We start from the raw sequence: 20,100 nt of genomic DNA on the forward strand, positions 1-20,100 counted from the left end.
TTGAGTCCTTTGATACAGAAAATCGCTGCTTGCACTGCATTGGGCCCAGGGAAATGGAGGCAGGAAGCCAGGGTGTCCTCCCAAAGTGTGTTTCTCTTGGGGAAGGGTCTGGGGAGGGGGTGGGGGGGCTTGGTGCATAACCAGCCCAATGAGACTCCCAGTCAAGACATTAAAGAAGTAGCGATGAGCAGGAGGCTGGTGCCCCGAGGTGGGCATCCTCAGTCTCAAGGAGAGCTCCAAGTCCACCTGACGGGGTGCACCCAGGGCCAAGGGGACACCTGCACACAGTAGACGTCTAAGATGCCCTGTGATGCTTTGGGAGTGCAGGATGCATCACAGGTGGGCAGTCTGCTCAGTTGGACCCTTAGGCCCACGAAAAAGCAAGAAGGTATTTACATGGGTGCTGTTGAAGCAACAAAAGCAAGCTCTCTTTCCCAGGCCTGGGGCAGGAAGACTGACGGAGGGGCAGATAGCTGGGGGACTGGCGGGCTGCTCTGGGGGCTGCAGTTGTCTGCAGAACAGTCTGTTGGTTTGCAGAGACCCAGTTGCCATTGGGAGAAGCTCATCCATTGACTCTTAGAAATGGAAGGTGTCTAGAAGTCCCACAGCCCCACCACAGAACCCCAGAGTCCTGGCAGGCAAAGGGAGGAGGGAGTTTCAGGCAAGTGGGGGGTTGCTGGGGGCAGTCTCGTTGGGCCCTTCTGGCTGTCTTCAGAGGGGCTGGGAGGCTATGGCCCTCAGTGATATGTGTTGTAAGTGCTTGGCGCCGGCCTGGCTCCGAGGGTCAGTGGCGGTCGTAGGCAGTGGCAGCTGCAGGCGGGGCAGCCCCCCGGGCAGCGGCACTGTAATAGTACGGGGAGCCTGCAAGAGACAGCAGAGGGCACGGAGGTTGGAGGGCCACTTGTGCCCAGAGCCCCATACCTGGGGCCCCCTTTGCACCAGTGTCTCCCTCTTCTGTCCCTTCCTCCTCCTCCCCCAGTCCAGGCCACTGTCCTCTCTCACCAAAGCCTCTGTCCCACTCTGTTCCCGAAGCTGCAAACCTGATCAGGCTACCTACTCACAGGTTTCAAGGCCTGCTCGCCCCCTGGGGCTGGGTGGGCAGACAGGCCTCTGCTCAAACCCTCCCGCTGCCTGTTTCAGGAACCAGCGTTGTGCTGGAACCCAGCCTCACACCTTCGTTCCTGTGTTGTCGGGGGCTGCTTCATGCCATTACGGCAGACCTGAGTGTTGCAACAGAGAGCACATGGCCTCAAAGCCTGAAATATTCACTATTGGGCCCTTTAGAGAAAAAGTTTGCCAACTTCTGACCTGGAGCATGAAAAGCCGTCACTTCTTAGTTTGACCTGGGGATGCTTTGTGACCCAGCCCTCCTGACCTCTCTGGATTTATCTCCCGAACCACCGCCCTTCCAGTCAGACTCATGCACCACGACACAGTGAAGACTGACTGTGTGCAGCCATCTCAAATACACCATGATGCCGAGGGCGACCGCCGCGGGCTGAGTACTTCCTCCCCCCCACACTGCCACGTCCTTCCCGCGTGTTGTCTCATCTGTGGGCCCCCTTGTATCACACGCTCACGCCTCGACACCTTTTCCTGCCTGTTCCCTGCCTGGAACAGCCTGGCCACACCTTCACCCCCTCTCCTGTCTGCTAAACTGTTCTGCCTCCTTCCAGTCCAGTGCCCCCATCTCCTCCTCGGGGAGCTCCCCGCCCTGGGCTCACAGTCCTCTGCAGGGGGGCTCACACCCTGATCACACCCTGCTGTGCTTCTCCTCTCACCCCTGGACGGAGCCGCCCAGGCTCTTCTTGGTGTCCGTCCCCAGTCCCCAGCCTGGAGCCTGGCATGTGGCACAAGCTCAGCCAGATTTGTTGAGTAATGAACAACAGCACTGAGTGACCGAACAGTAGTGAGGACCCCTGCCCATTCATTCATTCATTTTCTGACCCTACTGGGTGCAGTGCTGGGCAGTAATGCACCATCACCAGCTTGACACAGGCCAATGTTCAGAGTCAGAAAGGGGATCAGAGCTCTGGGAAAAGAGCTCTGGGGAATGCAAGATGATTCTGGAAGAAGGGTCAGGCTTCCTGGAGGAAGTGGGATGGGCTGGGTTTGGAGGACAGGTGGGTTTGGACACAGGAGACGGGGGTGCGTGAGTGCATGCGAGAAGGGCAGGGGGCAGCCATGCTCCCCTGCCCCCGGACAGAGCCTGTGGAGGACCCTTGCCCCGATGCTGGCCCCACAGTCTCTGGGAGGCCTTCTTTAAGACACACTTTGATGAGGCCTCCAGAAGCCTGCTCTGTGCTCAACTCCTCCCCAGCGATGAGAGGGTCTGGCGGCTCGGGGAGACCAACAGATTCTCAGAACCACAGAGGTTGGAGACGTTAAGCCATCTCTTCCTTTGACAGGTGAGGAAACTGAGGTTCAAGATACCAGAGTCATGCGCCCAGAGCCACAGAGCCTGTCAGTGCAGAGCCCGGCCTGGCGTTCAGGCTGCCTGCCCTGTGCAGGACTCTCCCCACAGGACGCAGCTCACGGCCTACACGGCCCATGCTGGGGGGTCACGTTCACACAAGCGGACAGCAGCTGGGGCCCAATCAGCCAGCGCAGACCACGTGTCTGCTGGGGGGCGGGGAGCAGTGAGCTTCTTAATTCTCCAGGGGAGGCAACTCATATTTAATCTGGAATCTCACCCGAATCCACACGAATCCTGGCAGTTCCCCCAGACACCCTAACTGGGCACCAGAACCTGGAGACCGCCAGTCAGGCTCTGTCACTCTTGGCTGAGTGACCTTCAACAAGGGGCTTTGCTCCCCTGAGCCTCAGCGTTCTCGTCTATAAAAAGGGGTCCCAGTGCGGCTATTCGAGGGCACCATGAGATAGGGATGCGAAAGTGCTTTGGAAACAGACACTTTTCTAAGCCCCTTACATCCATTAACTCTTTTAATTTCTACAACAATTCTCTTGGGTAGGAACTAGTATCGTCCCCAATTAGCAGATGAGGAAACTGAGGCACAGAGAGAGTAAGTAGCTTGCCCAAGGTCACACAGCTAAAGTGTCATCAGAAGGGCAGGACGGGGGGAGGCACTTTAGCATGGTCACTTCCCCTCCAAACCCAGCCTCCCACTGGGGGCTACACTATCCCCCCAGGAAGGCAGTGCGGCTCGGCAGCACTGACGCTAGAGGAGCAGGCAGTGCCTGCTGTGCTGCTCCAGAAGCTCGGACACCAACCCCACACCTCAGCACCCCAGAGACGCTGCCTCCTCTGCCACCTCCCGGCTGGAGCCCCAGCTCAGAGACGCCTGCCAGCGCTCTGCTCTCTCCTCTGCGGGATGGAGACCGCCTTAGGATGGTCACCCACAGTGTGTCCGCAGTGCCAGCCCTGTGTCCTGCCTTCAGCCAGGCCCAGGAGAGAGGGCTGTGTGTGGCAGGGGCCGTCCCCACAGGTCTGGGTCCAGCACAGGAGGAGACAAACCCCGGGGTGGCCCCCACACAGGCCTTGAGGGACAGGAAATGGAGCAAGCCTCCTCTGGGGACCCTGGCTCAGCCCTCCAAGTCCCCCACCGGCCGCCTCTCACCCTCAGCTCTGCCTCACTCCATCTCAAAGCCTCACCTCTGGGCCGGGCTGCCCAGCAGCCTCGGCATGAGACCTCCAGCGAGATGGAAGATGCCTGCACTGACGGGGAGCAGGGGCACATCCCCTCATGGAGCACTCTGTCTTCCTGGGGCCGTCAGACTTCCGTCTGCAATCAACTTGTCCTTTCTCCTGTCATTTGCCCCCTCTAATTCACATTATCATCCATTTCCTTCCTGACACAGTCCCTCTGGGCTCCCGCTTGCTCTCTACTCCCTTTACGGGGCCCCGGCACCCAGTCTAATCCTGATTGACCTTGGAGGCCTTCCTCCCCGATGACCTCTGTGGCCATTGCCAGCCTGGCCCCGACAGGACGCCGGTCACAGTGCCCCACAGGTGGCTCCTGGGAGAAGGCTCATTGGGGAGGGACACTCAGCCACGTGGCACTGCCCCTCCTCACCTGCCGTGTCTCTGGAGGAGGCACAGCCCGGCCGGCCGAGGCGTGGACAGGCATGGGAGGGTGTGTGAGGGCACGAGCACTGTGCGGGTGGGCACGGAGGGGCTCGCCTGTCTCCACAGAGCCCACTGCTCCAGCAGGAGCACCAGGAGCCTCGGAGCAGGTTCACACAGCCCGGCGCCTCCGCAGAGAGCAGAGACACCAGGCTTCCTCTCCCGCCCAGGGTCCACCTCCTGCGAGAGCCCTGAGGACGCTGGGGGAGGGCAGGTGGTAGATGTGGCCGGCCTGGAAGTTATCTGCAAGGCGATGGTAGAGTCAGCCTGGCATCTCCTGCATCTTCAGGAGAGTGGATCCCTGCTTATTCGGGGCCACGGACCTCAGGAGAGCGTCCTGTTCGGCTCCTGCTTGGACGAAGTGCCAGTGGGATTCCCCTCGTTCACGCCAGAGGCAACAGAGGCCCCGATTGGTTGATGACCGGACTATGATCCCCGGGGTCTAGACTGGGCGGCGCAGGGGCCGTTTCTCATATCTCTGGCTGCCCAATAGCATTCAAACTTTCCCTGTGTTTGCAGTTTCCTGTGGTGTGAGGCCGCCTCTCTGAGCTAGAAGTCAGAACTCACTCCACCAGCGTCCCTTGTGGCCAGGGCACAGGTGTGCCACCTGGCTCTGCCGATTAGACTCTCTTGCCCACGACCTCAGCTGGGAAGGGTGCAACATGAGGAAGTGGGCCGAGGGCCTCCACCTGCTGGGAGCGGGCGGCAGGGCACCCGGCTCTGTGGCGGGCAGGGCTCTCCAGCACTGGGGCTGCAGCAGCAGCGAGCAAGCTGCTGGGCACACCAGCGGGTGTTTTTGCAACCGATATATACAATAACCTGGCTTTCAAAAACAGACCAGAGCTGTTCTCCTCACACAACGTCTGAGTGTTTAGGACTCTTGAGGCTGTTCCTATGGAGGGATGAGGACTGGCTGTCCTATTCAGACTGTGACTTGGTCAGGGAGACTGAGAGTACCACACCACACACTGGCTACGAATAGAGGCTCCAGTCAGGGTGACCTGACTTTGAGTCCTCATTCTGCCACCTGCATGCTGTGTGGCCTCAGGTAAGCTAATTAACCTTTCAGAGTCTCACTCTCCTTATCTATACAAGAGAGAGAACAGTATGTGCCCCCAAGGGCTGCTGAAAAGCCAAAATGAGGTAACCCACTTGAAGGGTTTTGCCAGTGCCTGCACGGTTGCAAGTGCTCACTCGGATGGGCAGAGTTTTGATTCCTCTTCCTCCTGTCCACACTGGCTCTGGCCCCCTCGAGGCACTGAGCAGCTCGAAGCTGCGGCCCGTCACCCCAGCCTGTGAGCTCCCCAGACAGCGTGCATCTCCTCCACACCAGGCACGCAACCCATGCCCAACACCCGGGGTTGTGAACACATTTCACTGCAGCTGAGCAGCAGCGGCCTCAGAGGCAATCTAGCCCCACCCTCCCCACACCACCCCCTCGGGCTCCTGGCTGCCCACAGTCAGGTCCAGGATTCTCAGTCTGGCATTCACCATCCCCCATCTGTGGCCCACAGACCACCCACCTCATACGCTATCCCTTCGCCCAACTTGCCTGAGCGGCTCCTCCCCCACTTCTCTGCCTCCTGAACTCCCAGGTAAACGAGCCTCTTGGACACCTCATGAAAATCAGGAAAAGGTGTCCCCTCCAGGCAGCAGTGGCCTGGCTGGGGCTCAGGCGTCGTGCCAGGCATGGGCTGGATTTCAAACCCCACTTGTCCCCTGGGGCAGTGCACAGCCATACGTGAGGTCCTGGGTCAAGACTGCCCCTCATAAGGATCCCCTCTCACAGCCTGGCCCAGGCCTCCTCTGAGCCACACCCGTGTGCGCCTGGCAGCCATGCCGGGACCGGTACTCTGTCTGAAGGAGACGTGCAGGGAGGGACTCCCAGGCTCGGGCCCCCAGACCCATGCCCACCCCACCCCGCCGAAAGACTCTGGCTCAGGGAGACCATGGCCAGCCTTTGCCTCCCGAGGCTGAGCGCTGGGCCAACTCAGAGCCCAGGCCCTCTCAGAGGGGTTCTTTATGGAAAAGCGTTACGTAAGAGGAGACCTGGGCCAATATTTAGAAGTAATTTTTACCAAAACAAAAAAGAAGTCCGAGAGATCAGTCCATAGCGTCAGCCCGCAGGAGGCCACAGATGGTGAGAGCCTAGTCTTCCGGACAACTCCAGCACAGGAACCTGGAGCACCAATTGGCACTGCTGCATATTTCACCCACAAATTTGCATGACACAGCAAATGCTTTGGGCCGCCCGAGGCCCTAGGGCACAGAAGGGCGGCAGCCAGGAAGGGGCGGTGTCCATGTTACGTGTCTGTCCTAACCGCCAAAGTAGGTTTCGGAAGGGGCCAAGGCTGTGACTTCATGGCCTCCTTCACAGACGCATGGCCTGGCAACTCGAGTTTGAAGATACCAGGGTCTTGCTTTCCTGAGGAAGTCTTTCTTTCTCAGTCTTAAAATAATTCAGGATCGAGGGAATTAACAGGTTCTAACTTAAGCAGGCCTGGTTCAGCTAGACAGACAAACCTGTGGTCTCAGAGGCCCTGCCATGTCCGATCTTCGAGGGGATTCCCCAGCTGCCTGCCGGGGCGGGACCAGGGTTGTTACCTGCAGGCTGATTGGCTGGCTCCGCCCCAGGTGGTGAGTGACATCTGTGAGCCCAGGGCCCCTGCTTCATGCTCCAGAACCTTCAGCTCCAGCTGGCACTCACAAGCTGGTTTCATGTCAGTTCATCTCAACAAAACAAAAGGCTCTCCTTGGCCTTTTGCAGACTGAGCTAGCCCTGCCCTGTCTTTGCGGTAGCCCAAAATCTAGATGACGTTCACAGATCAGGTTGGCCCCAGCCAAGGACAGTCTGCCAGTCTGAGGCCTGGGCAGAGGCTGGGCACCAGCTGACCTCGGAATGGCATGCCTTGGCAGGCCTTCAGCCACGGAGCAACCAGTTTCCAGTGGAGCTGGCTCTGGTGATGTCCATGGCAGCCATCAATAATCAATCTCAGAGTCCGCATCAAGACAGGTGGTCACTACCAATCAATCCGAATTGGCCTCCTTGCTGCCTTTTAATTTAGAGATTTCTCACCGGAATATTTACTGATTCCTAAGTAATACAAGTTACTCTTGGGCAGGCACTTTCTCTGCCATCCTCTTTCTTCCTCAATGCCCTTTTCCCTCTGTTCCCCTTCTGTGCCATTTCCCCTTATCCACCAAAACAGCCGGGGCAGGGATGAGGGCACGGGCAGAGCTGGAGTGGAGTTACCGTCCTAAAGCCCCACTGCAACTGCCATACAGCAAGCGGCCGGGGCAGCCACCACCCACCTCAGTGACCAGACCTCAGGATGTCAAGGGACCGTGCCCAACGAGGAGGCTGCATGGGGCAGCCAACGGCCCAGGGGCCCCGCAGGCCTCCGCCAGTACTCACCGAGCAGCCCCGGGTTGGGGAACCTCCAGGAGTCGTTGTACGAGGGGTACTGAGGGTGGCTGTAGGGGCTCCCGGAAAACTCACTCCCTGCATGCGGTGGACGGGGAGAGAAACAGGAACCAAATGTCAAGTCAGGTTCGGAAAATGCCAATGGCATTTGCCTCTCACATAAACTGCAGGTACTTTTTGTAACCAATAAAGGCAAGTCTGGGCCACACCCTTATCAAGTGGACAGCTGTCATTGGCATTGTCTATATTTCCCCCATAAACTTTTCTTATTAGTGGGAGTGAATACCAGCCTCTCACTTGTGCACCATGACACTACAATGAGCCAGGTGTTCCCTGGGGTGACTGGCTCATTGTACAGGTGAGAAGGCTGATGCCCAGGGTCTCTCACAAAGCGGCCTTGATACACCCACCCAGGTCCAAAGCTGCGGACTACATGGTTCTCAGCCCTGACTGAGGCTGCTCCAGGGCCCCAGTGTGGATTCAGGCCCACTTCCCACGTGTGTCCTGAGTGGCTCTGGACTGAGAAGCCAAGGGTGACCTCAACTCCAGTCCGGCTGTCTGTGCTGTGAATCCAGGCATGGCTGCGCCCAGGGCCTGGGTCTGACGGGGAGGATGAGACACAAACTCAGGCCCTCTGCCAGGAGAGGCAGATGGCACTTAGCTGAGATGAAGGGATAAGCCAAAGGGCTGGCAGGGGCACAGCGAGGGAGTGGGTTGGGCCTTCCAGGCAGTGGGGAAGGGGCAGCCATTACTGCTCTCAGTGAGCCTAGGCAGGACCCGCAAGCTGTGCCTGGTGGGGTAGTGCAGGGTATGTGGGGCTGGTGGGACTGAGGACAGCATGCCCTCGCCCAGCTGCTCATGGGGCCGTGATGCTCATGTACTTCCCTGCACTCTCACTTCCAGCCCCAGGAGAGCCTCCTTTCCACCGGCCGGTCACAGGAGACAGTTGGGAATCCCTGCCCTCTAGCCTCGCCGCTTGGCTCTGCAGCAGGAGGGACCCAGCCCATCTCCTTCCTCTAGCTGTGGCTCCCAGAGGGCAGGGTTTGGGCCTGATTCATCACAAGGTCCCCTGTGCACCACGGCACAGGCTATGCTGGTAGCTGGCTGTTGAGCAGCTTTTTAAGCCATGGGTTACAGAGCATGTGGGCCCCTCCTGGCAGTGGTGACGGGAGTTACACAGCTCCACGAGACCACCCTTGGCCCAAAGATGCTTCCATGGGTTCTTCCCAAGGATGCCAAAGGGCCAAAGGGCAGGAGCCTCCAGAAGGGACCGGCCAGATGTCAGGACCCAGCACTGCTCTTTCCCCTGTGGCTTGGGGGGCCCCCGGGGCTCCAGCAGGTGCAGCAGGAACAATAAAGCAGGGCTGAGGGGCCAGCCGCTCCCACCTCCTGGGCCCAGCCGGCCTCTTCCACAGGCAACAGCAGGCAGAGTGAGCCCACACACACACACACACACACACACACACACACACACACACACACGTGTACTCCTCCTCAGGCCTCTCTGGGGGCCACTCCCAGCCTGACAGCCTGAGCCTTCCAATTCTCTGTTTTTTATGCCTCAGTGGTCAGGGTGTCAGGTTCCAGCTCGTGGAGGGAGAGCATGGTGACAGTGCTGGGCTGCAGCAGCCCAGCCTCAGCATATCCGTCAGCACCAGGCACCGCCTCCTCCTCCTCAGGGCCAGGGGAGGGGAGCGGAGAGACAGAGCTGCCTGGAGAAGGGGGATGGCCACCCTCCCCACAGGGCTCCAGGTACCCAAGGAGCAGCCCCATCAGAGGCACTTCCTGACAGTGCTGTGCCTGGGCCCGGGCCGTCGGGCTACGCTGGCAAAGGCTGTCTCTGCATCTCCATCTAGCAGCATCACGCCTGTCCGCCAGGCCCGGCTCCAAGGCCACCTCTTCCAGGAAGCCTCCTTGATCTCCAGCCCCCCAAAGAGCAAGTCTCGGGTCCATCCAGCTGCAGTTAATTAGTTCATTGTGTCTGTGTCATTCATCCTGCACCCCTCAAATCTGGTCCCCAAATTGGCAAAGGGCCATAAACAGCTCCAACTCCTTTAGGGGATATACCTAGTCAGGCTTGCCCACTGTGCCTGGCATCCTAGAACCCCACTCAGACAACTCTTTCTCCGGGCAGCCTCTTCTCCTGCCCTCCTCGGGTGCACTCAGCCTCCCGCCACGTCCCACAGCACTGCATTCGCCCGACATGCACACGAGTCTCCTGTGACATGGGACTGTCTGCCCTGCAGGTTGCTGTCTGATTCCTCTCGGCACCCACGTGCCCGCCCAGTGCCATGCCCGGTCCAGAGGCAGCCGGTGCCCCGTGAGTCCCGCAGCACCCCTGCCTCCACCTGTAACGTGCTCGTGCTGGGTGGCCGCATGGCTGTCCCTCGCCTCCTTCTCGGCTTTGCTCCAGCACCGTCTCTGGACTACTGCATCTAAAGTGGAAACTCCTTCCACCCCAGCCTCTTTCCTGCTGTACTTTTCTCCACAGAACTGGTCACAATCCAACACAACATTTTGTTTATTGTGCTTATCTTGTTAATTCTGCCTCCTCCACTGGGCATAAGCCCATGGGGTCAAGGAGTTTGTCTGTTGAGTTCATGTCTCCATCCCAACGTCTAACCCAGGGCCTGGCATCAGCAGGCACTGAAAACTACTCACTTACTGAATGAATGAATGAGTGAATGGGCACTCCTCAGTCAACCAGCGCCTCGGACGATGGCTCCCACTACTTCTGTTATCAGTGCCACAGGCAGAGCATGTGCGTACGCATGCTCACATACAGACGCTCCCAGCCTGACGGGTGTACTGAGAACCTGCTGTATGCCAGGATTCAAACCATTTCTCTGATCCATTGGCCAGGTTGCCCCCACCCAGCCATCCTGCTCCTCAGTGGAAAGAATGAACCCCCAGGGCCGGCCTGCCTGGGGCACTAGGAGTGGTGTGTGGTGGGCACCCTAAGCACGGGGTCCCTCCCTGTCCTGTGAGATGTCCTGTGAGAGTGTGCACTCTGGGTAGGGGAGCTTGACCATCTCCGGGGCATGAGGCTGACCCCAGGGCTGGTCCAGCCACCTGCTGGGGACACTGGGACGGTGTCTGAAGTGCCACACAGGAAGCCAGCTGAGTGTAGGGAGTCCTCACCCCATGAGATGTGGGGAGGCCAGGTCCTCAATCACCGAGGAAGCTGCCTGTCTGCAGACCTGGCCCAGCCCGGCCACAAAGACTGCTGGGAAGAACAGACTGCCCAGGTTTAAGCCCGCATGCTGCCACTGAACCCTGTGGTCCTCAGTCAGTCTGGCACAGGGGCCGGGAGCAAGGGCTCTGGAGCCAGACCACCTGAGTTCAAATTCTGGGTCTGCCTCTTTCTAGCAGGTCACTCAAACTCTCTGTGCCTCAGTGTCCTCCTCAGTGAGGTAGGGCAATCACTAGATCCCATCACATGTGGTCACTGTACAGACTGAACGAACAGTCCCCAGAGTGCCCGGCACACAGGGAACACTCAGCAAATATCAGCCACAATGACAATGACCCCATGTGGGTCACCAAGGCCTCCTGGGTATCCAGAATCTCATTTAACGCTCCTGACAACCCTGTGAAGCTCACAAGATGGGGACAACTGTGTACATCTTATGTCAGGAAATGGAGCCTCAGGACGGTGGGGGACTTGGCCAGCCTCCTGTCTTCCAGCCCAGGGCCCTGTGCCTAGGTGACACTGCCTTCCACCCAAGGCCTCTGTCTCCCGTGTGTAACAGAACAGATCAGACCAAGCAATGTGTAAAGGCCCTTCTTGTCTGCTGGCCTGAATTTCACTCTGGGGGCCGTGGCGTTCCTCAGGGAGAGAGGCCCCTCCTCTGGGGCCCCACGAGGCTGGCTTTCTTTGGGTCTGGAGCCTCCAAATTCCTGCTTCGTTTCCCCTGCTGAGTCCGCCACCATCATGACACTCGAGGACCACTCACCGCCTCCCCTCCAAACCTCACGACAGCAGCTTAGAAAAGTGGATCTTGTCCAGCCAAGAGAAGGTCTGGGGAAAGCACAGGGGCCCTTTTCTGGAGTGGAGGGGCACATGAGCCAGGATGGAGAGGATTCTGATAAGCAGAGGGATGCAGGGTGTCTCAGGCACAGCAAAGGTCTGGGGGGTGCTGGTCAGGGTGTGACCCCCACGTGGCCAGGTCTTCATGAGGCCCTAGCAGAGGCAAGCTGCAGAGCAGAGCGGGGCAGGGCAGGACTGGGACCCAGGGAAGCCTTCAGACTAGGGAGTGCCAGATCTGGAGGACAGGCTGGAGGAGGTGAGCCTGTGGTCAGAGAGACCAGCCCGGGGACTGCAGCCACAGTCCAAGCACGAGGGAAGGGGAGCCCAGAAGACCGCAGAGCTGCCCCGTCCAAGGACACGAAATGATGCCCCTCCAGGGCAGGAATGAGAGTCTCAGGGCTGAAAAGGGAAGCCGCCGCTTCTGGCTCATTGCTGGGACCCCCAGAGGTTCAGCCAGCTGGCCCAAGACAAAGATCACACAATAACCACCTTCCCTTACAACTGCCCAGCACAAAGGACACCACAGGCCCCACACCTCTTTCCACGAACTGATGCAGGCTTTTGGCATCTCTCAAAAACCAGCCCCTTAGAGTGGGAAACTTTCTCTTTATGCATTCAAAAGCTTCTCTGAGGCCTGACCGGAGAGCCAGCTCGCGCTCAGGTGGCTGTCACTCAGTGGGCAGTGAAACCTCCATCAGGGGCACCCTCCACATGGGCCCTCTTCAGAGACAGCTCCTGGGCTGTCTGGAGTCCATCACGCCTAAACCCCTAAGAACTCTCAACAACAAAATATGTGTCATGATCTTCTCCACCCCCGGCCCCCGAGGAGTGAGCAGTCCCGAGGAGAAACAGGACTGGAGTCAGCACTGCAAACTGGGCACCAGTGCAGTGCTGTGGAGCAGGAAGTGGGCAGGGGCAGGGAGGGCATGCCCATGGGGTGAGGGTGGCACTCCTGCGGCAGGACTGGGACAGAGCATGCTCTGTAGTCAACTCGCCACTTAGTGGCTGTGTGGCCTTGGGTAAGTGATTGAACCTCTCTAGGCAGAGTCTCCCCATCTTGAATACGGGCCTAACAAGAATACCGACACCATAGCACAGGTAAATGAGGTAACAGTACTTAAGAACTACACTTCTCTCCCACGCCAGGGAATGGGGAGGCTGGGGAGTGCGGGGCAGGAAAGGCCTCCCCTAAAACCTGGGTCCCCTTGGAGGAATTTCACAGCTTCCGCTGAGTCCTTGGATATGCAGAGGGAAGCCCAGAACCGGGCTCCTTCCAGGCAGGTGCCTAAGGAAAGGGGAGGAGGTTTGCTACTGAGAAGAGAAGGACAGACAGAGGGAGCCACAGTGCCCTGTTGGAGGGAGGGGGCTGAAGAACACTGGAGAAGTGGGCGGCTCACTCCCATGGCACCCTCCCCCACGGCATCCCGCAGAGTGGGGAAAGCCTGCTACCCAGAACGACTTGTTTGACTGGTTTGTATTTTCTCCCCACGTGGAAATGGAAGGGAGGGGCTGCATGCCATGCTGGGCGGCCAGCGGGGCTGAGATGAAAGAATGTGGCCCAGAGCAGGACAGGTCACAGAGCCCAGAATTCAGCACCACCAGTAAGCCAGAGCTTGAGGCGAGCCTGCGAAAGTGAGCATTCCCTGGAAGCGACGCAGAAACCTCGGGAGGACACGGGACTTTCCACGAGGCGGGGAGTGAGGGCTCGAGGCAGGCTGGGCTCGATCTCAAGGGGCCAGGAGGTGCTGGTACTCTTTGCACAGTGTAAAGGAGAAGTGGGACAGGCAGAGGCTGCCTGATGGGACTCCGGGCACACTGGACTCATTCCCCCTCTTTGGCTGCGGTCAAAAGGACTGAGGACAGAGGGCTGGTCCCTTTCAGGTTCACGGCCAGGCTCACGCCCACAGGTGTGCTCCAGCCTCCCCTCCTGCCCGCCCTGCAGGAGGTGACAAAAAAGGGCCTTTGGAGTCAGATGGACCCAGGTTCAGGCCAGACTCTGCCCTTCTAGCGGTGGCTTTGGGCACGTGAATGTACCTCCGGAGCCTGTTTCCTCATCTGTAAAACAAAGGGAAGGAAAGTCCCTACTTCTGAAGCTTGTGGAGAAGATGAAATGACTCGACAGTTCCGGTGAGGACTTGGTGCCTCTCTTCATCGACGGGAGGGAAAACAAACTCAGGTGTTCCTGCCCCCCGAACCTCTGATCACAGCCCTGCTCCTGCCCCCACACCCTCGGGTCCTGGGGAGGTATGAAGAGGAAAACTAGAACAGAAAGAAACACAGAGCTGCAGAACTGCCGGGACAGGAAGGGGAAGGGAGCCCGGAGACCCTCACACTCAACACATTCAGGCTTTCCCAACGGGGAAACTGAGGCTCAGAAAGCAGAAGGGTTTCGGCAGAGGCCAGGCAGACGGAGCCCTCAGAGGCCAGGAAGGCAGAGAGGGAAGGCTGCTGGGGAACTGTCAGTATTTGGGCTCCTAGAGAGAAAAAATGAGGGCACGGCTCGAAGGACAGAGAACGCAGGCAGTTAGGAAGCCTCTAGAGGGCATGGCGCTCCCTCTCACAACAACCCCCCAGGAGATCTTAGAGCCAAGGACGAAGATGCTGCAGGCTTGGGGCCCAAGGGACTCAGCTTCTGGCTGTATATCCGAGGGACTGGCAGCCACTCCCACCTTCCCACCCAGTGCCCGGCATGCGCTCATTTCTGGAACTGATGGGAAGTAAAGTCGGCCCAGCAGCCTCCAGGCCACACGGAACCTCACCGACCTCTGCTGTTACTCACAGCCCCAGGTCATTGGGACTGGGATGACCTAGAGAGACAATCCACCCCCACCCCCGGCAGGGCCTCACAGCCAGGCGGGGACAGAGCAGGGCCACAATACCGCTGGATTCCCAGGCCCCAGGGCTCTCACCATCCCAAGGACTGGGCTGGGTCAGCGGGAAGATGGCCTCCCCACACTCTCCTCCCCACCCCTAGCAGGTCTGCAAATCTTCACACACACAGCAAAGCGGAGTTTTATAGTGAACACCTGGGTACCCACTGCCTGATTGTCCCACAATGTGTTCTCATACTCGCTGACGGTATATCTCTCTACCCCTCCAGACCTGCATTCATCTTACTTTTTGTACATTTCAGAGTAAATTGCAAACATCAGTACATTTTCCTCTAAGTACTTCAGCGTGCATATTATTAACTGAAATTCATTATCTGTGTACAAGTTTTACCTTTTGATGTAAAGTGTACACACAGAGAAATGCACAAATCTTAAGTGTACTATTGCTCCCTTTGACAAATGGACACACCTGTGCAATCCAAACTTCTATCAAGATACAGAACACACCATCACCTCAGAAGAGGAAGTCCTCTCATGCTGGAGAAGGGGGCTTTGACCAACTGCACCCACTGATCTGGAGACCTGGCTGTGTCACGCCGCATGAACGTGGAGCGCTCAACTAACACCAGCGGCCAAGACCCCAACTGCTGAGAGGCCCCGACCCCCAAACCCGAAGCCCTTCCCAAGCACGAAACGGCAAAGCTGAGGGACGGACTTGCTCTCTTCAAAGACTCAGGAAAAGACAGGCTTAAGAAATTTAGAATAAACAGTGGGTTTCCCCGGAACAGCACTGTCTGCGAATACAGAAGAGCTGGCTATAGAAACTAATGAGGTAAGTAGAAAGGACTGATTAAAATAAAAAGTTTTAAGGAGGCCCCGAGAAAATGCACTTGATGCAGCCGCCGTGGAGACCCCAGGGCCAGGAAGGTCATCAGAATCAGAGATGTTTCCAGTTTCCCCTTCACCGAAAGCTCGGAGATGGCAAGAAAGTCGAAGTTTCCTAAAATTCTCAGAAGTGACAAGTAAACGGGCTCAGCGTAGCTCTTAATTAACCCAAAACGACACCTGCCAGATGACGGGGATTTGCAGGCGTGCTGGGGGCCGACCCCGTCTGCAGACGCTGGGCTCCCACCTCCGATCGAGACCTTGGCCGGCTGTAATTAACATACGGAAAGTCTTTCAAAGTGACTTCATAGCCAAGTTCTATTTCTGAAGGATTCAAACTGGGCTTTGAGAGAACATCCTCGCAGAGGAGGAGGAGGAAGGAGAGATTTGAAAAGGACCATGAGATTTCTCCGCCTCCCCGTGGTTTGCAGAGCGTGACATGCAGGGGCTTGGGGCTCAGCGGGTACCCAGTGTGCTGCTGTCTGTGACTGGAGGGACCGTAACCACAGCACCACACACAGCCAGTCAGCCTGTCACATATATATGGGTTATAGACAATAGTATATGTGTTGTGTTACTACACTATATGCCACATCACACATATACAACCTACATGCATACACACAATATACACATTACATGCATATACAACATGTGTATATAATAATCTAATACATACACATACATATATACACACATGTCTGTATGAGTGTGTTTGCATTCACACGCACGTGCACACACTGGATTCCGGGGCTCAAAGCCTGAGTGACCTTGACCAAGTGCCTTCTCCTCACCAAGCCTCGGTTTTCTCATCTGTGAAAGTGGTGAATACTGGAGAGATTTTAATAACTGACCTCAAAGGGCCCTCAGCTAAGATGCTCCCCTGTCCTACCCTCACGGCACCCACCACAGCGGGGCCCCCGAGGGCCAGGCTTCTCAACCCCCCTGTCTCCAGAGTGAGCCTTCCTGGGCTCCCAACAGGGAAGGAGGACCCGGCAAATTCAGCAAAGGTCAGGCCTGTCAGCCTGGACAGCCAGTGCACAGCATCGATCCATCCCTGGGAAAAACCTCTTCTCCGCCAGCTCAGCTCAGCCTGGAAGGCCTTCAGAAAAACAGAGAGAAGAGAAAAACCGAGAGAGAGGGCGAGGGTGAGGACGAGAATGCAGAATGGGCCTCATTTCCGTGTCTCTGGAGAGCCATGGACTTCACAGCGGGACGGCGGTGCTGGGCGGCCCCAGTGAGACGCGGTTGGCGACCAGGGCTGAGCCCAGCTCCGCCACGGACCGGCCATGAAGCGCCCAAGGGGCAGTTCTGGGTCTCAGTTTGGTCCTCTGTAGACAGGAGGCTGCTGTGCCCTCAGCTCACTTCCTATTGTCTACCCCACAAAGACCCGAATGCAAGGACCCTTCGGGGAACTGAAGGGAAGCAACCCCACTGTGGCTTGACAGCGCCTGGGCGTGGGCCACAGGGCGCTCACCAGCCCCACCTGCTGGCCGACCTTCAGAGGCAAGAACTGAGGTCCTCGCCCACGTGGGGCCACACCGAAGGGCGGCCCAGGGTTTCAAAGGCGCACGTGTGCCGTCAGCCCCAGAACGAGCAGTTAGAACGCCTGTCCTGTCCTCCGAGGCTGCCTTGCAGTCTTTCTGTGACCTGCCCAGCCCTGGAGGCATCTTAGCGAGACCCCTGGCTATGCGATGGCACATTTTGAGCAGTTCCGGTTCAATTTCAATCTGTTCTGCTGTCGTATTCTTCCAAAATTCTGTCCCAATGCCCTCATCTTAGTGGACAACAGACAAGGCATCATGCAAAGGCTCCTACAGTTCACCGGGTACAGGACAACACCTGGTCCCTGGGTCTGTGTGCGGGCCAGGGGAGTTCCCACTTTCTGGTGTGACCTCACCTGGGGGTGCCCACGGGCAGCACACCTGCCCAAGCCTGCAAGGTGGTGGCACTCAAGGCCCTATAGGGTCTGGTGTCCAGACACACCTCCACTCCCCTCTGCCCAAAAGCTACATTCCATGCCAACTGCCATTCCCCACATGCTCCAGGGGCCATCTCCATCTGCTCACGCTGTTTCCTTCATCTGAAATGCCACCTTCTTCCCCCGCCTCGTGTCTAATTCCCCAACTTGTCAAGACCCAGCCAAAATACCATCTCCTCTAAGAAGCCTTTCTGGATTGATTGGCATAGCTGAGAGCATTTCCCCACTTCCCCCTGAGCCCCCAGGCCTGGGTCCCTCCCTGCCCATGGCCGAGAACTCTTCCTGGCCAGACTCAGGGTGGTTGTGACCCTATCTCGCTTCCCCTGTTGGTGGGTTACTGAAATCTGCCCCCATGCACCTCCCGCCAGCCCCGTTCTGAACAGTTAGAGCACACTGCCCTTGTCCCCAGGGAAGGAGCCTGCGGGTGATGTCAGCCTCCAGCTCTTCCCAAACAGGAGGCAGTTCTGCAAGACTCAGCGTGTCCCGATGGACAACCAGCCACAGAGGCCGACTCTGCTCCCTCTCAAATCCCTGACATGGCAACGGCTACCATAGCACGTCAGCCGAGAAGCCAGAAGCCCTGTGGCAGCTCTGAAGCACAGCGTGATTGTCGTAAATAACCCTAAAAAGGCAGGCACTGATAGGCTGCAGAGGCGCTCACAGCAGCAGTGGCTGCCACACTGTGTTGGTAACTGAGTGCCGGGAAGCGGAGCCGTGGGCCAGTCAGTCCCCGTCAGGGCACCTCTGCCGCTTGGCTGAGTGGCCTTGGAGAAGTCGCTTCCCCTCTCTAGACCTGAGTCCCTCATTTGCACTGTGGCAGCACAACACATAGGACTAAATAACATTCAACACGTTTCAAAGTCCTCTGTGAATCAGAAAGCGCTCTACCAACCTGAGGAGCCATTCGAGGCTCAGCGCAGTCCGGGCACACAGCACGCACTCTCTGTGCCTGCTGAATAAACGGATGCACTGCGGCTTGTTTTTAACGAAAATTCTATTTCCAGACGGTTTTCTCATATTTCAACAAGTGCCCAAAATTCTTGATTGTAGGGAAAGGTTCGAACTAGGAGTCAGGGCCCCTGGTCTTGTTCTGTCTCTACCACAGTGTGACCTTGAGCATGTCCCTCTCAGGTTCACTTAGCCTCAGTTTCCCCAAATGGACAATGGCGGAGTGGAAGGTGGACAAGGTGGTCTCCAATCCTTCAGCCCCCAAGGCAGACTCTTCTCCCCTGACTCCTGCCCAGACGCCCCTCTGCTGGCTTAAATGCTGAGTCCAACCCACGCCCTGTTAAATGTTCCATGAGGCCTTTTTGCTGGCAAATAGACAACTTCCACCAGCTGCCTGTAAACTGAAACAAGTCCCCAGTCCCAATTACCAGCTTCTAGACTCCAAAAACGGCCCAGGCCCCTCCTGGCAGGTCCCCAGAGCCTCAGGGACTCCTCTCAGCCCAATGTCAGCCCGCGGCTGAGTTACTTTTCAGCGGCCTAGACCTTGGCCTGTCCCTCAGAGCAGCCAGGGGTCCTCCTCTGAAGAAATCGCCTCCCCCTGGCTGGGCCTGGCTCGGCGCAGAGGCGAGTGTCCTGTGCTGACTAATGAGAGGGAGGTGACGGTGTCATACCTTGCTGGGAAGTCACAGCGCTAGTCCCGACCCGTGCTGCCGGCCATCAAATTTTAATGCTGCTGCTGACATATTTATGGAATGCCTCCCCAAGTGTTTGTGAGGAGACCGGACAAGATTTACCTCCACAATTACCACCACGATGTGCGGTCTCTGCTGTGCACTGGGAGCTCGGCAGCACAGAGGCCCGGAGCCCCGGGCACCCCGAGGAACACGCTCCATTCTGCACCCCTTTCCTGCCCCAGCATGCAGGCCTGGGCCTGGGGAGGCGAGATGAATCAGACACGGTCCCTGCCCACGGAGAGCCGAAGTCCGCGGGAAGGGACAGCACACACATAAATTACGTGCATCCTGGGTGGCTGGGGAGCAGCGTGCAGACACAGGCAGAGAGGCAGGCTGGGCTGACACGGGGAAGGGGGCTGTTTCTCTATCAGAGTCAGGGTCAAGAGTGAAGCCAAAGATCGGGGCTCTGAGGGGCCATCCAGCCGCTTCAGCTCTCCTGGTCACTCGTCTGCCTGGAAGGGTACCCGGGGCTCTCCATCCCCGCCCCCTGCTGGCCTCCGGGACTCAGCAGCCCCCTCCTTCAGTACCTGCACCCCCACCCCATCCTTGGGGTGCCCTCTCCCAAGGCTGCCTGGGAGTGGGACGCAGCCTCCCGGCTCACACCGTTCCTCACCACGTCAACACGCCCCTTTCTCCGTGCGTCGTGTTGCTCTCCCACAGCAGAGCTGCCTGAAGGAGCAGAAACAATGTGCAGGGACCAGGCCAGCAGTTCTAAACCTTGCTGCCCATTAGAATCACCTGGGATGACCAGGCCACATCCCATCCTAGTGAAATCAGAATCCCTGGGGTGGGGCCAGGCATCAGTATTTGTCCACTGTGCGATGAGTTTGAGAACCGGCAGGCAGTTCCTCAAGCGGGGCGGCATCAGCATCCCCAGGGAGCTGGTTAGAGCATGGCCTCACGGGCCCCGCCTGGGCTTACTGAACCTGAGTCTGCTCTGGAAGAGGATCCTCGGGGGTCTGTGCAGTCAAGTTAGAGAAGCACTGCCCCACGTTAAAGAGTTTCCCAGCGTCCTCAGGGGCACGCCAGGGTCTAGTCCCCAGGCCCTGTGAAATGGGCCCTGAAGGCAGCCAACCTCCGAGAAGGAGAACCGCCAGAGGCTGCCCACTGGGCCTGGCGGGTGAGGGGCAGACCCCAGGCAGGTGGGGGCAGCCACCGCCATTACTCAGTGAGCTTGACACAG

General features: G+C 58.0%; 1 protein-coding gene across 1 annotated transcript in view; it reads right to left on the reverse strand.

Moving 5' to 3' along the window:
• Window positions 1-322: 322 nt before the first annotated feature.
• Window positions 323-20,100, reverse strand: part of PAX5 (paired box 5) — a 181,706-nt gene continuing 161,928 nt past the window's right edge. Inside the window, exons 15-16 of the mRNA XM_046671775.1 lie at window positions 7,500-7,586; window positions 323-861 (exon numbers count right to left, since the gene is read on the reverse strand). Coding sequence (XP_046527731.1) covers window positions 785-861; window positions 7,500-7,586 — 164 coding nt within the window. The 3' untranslated portion in view covers window positions 323-784. The remainder of the gene's footprint in view (window positions 862-7,499; window positions 7,587-20,100) is intronic.

Source organism: Equus quagga, chromosome 1 (genome assembly GCF_021613505.1).
Source record: "Equus quagga isolate Etosha38 chromosome 1, UCLA_HA_Equagga_1.0, whole genome shotgun sequence".
NCBI classification, from domain to species: Eukaryota; Metazoa; Chordata; class Mammalia; order Perissodactyla; family Equidae; genus Equus; species Equus quagga.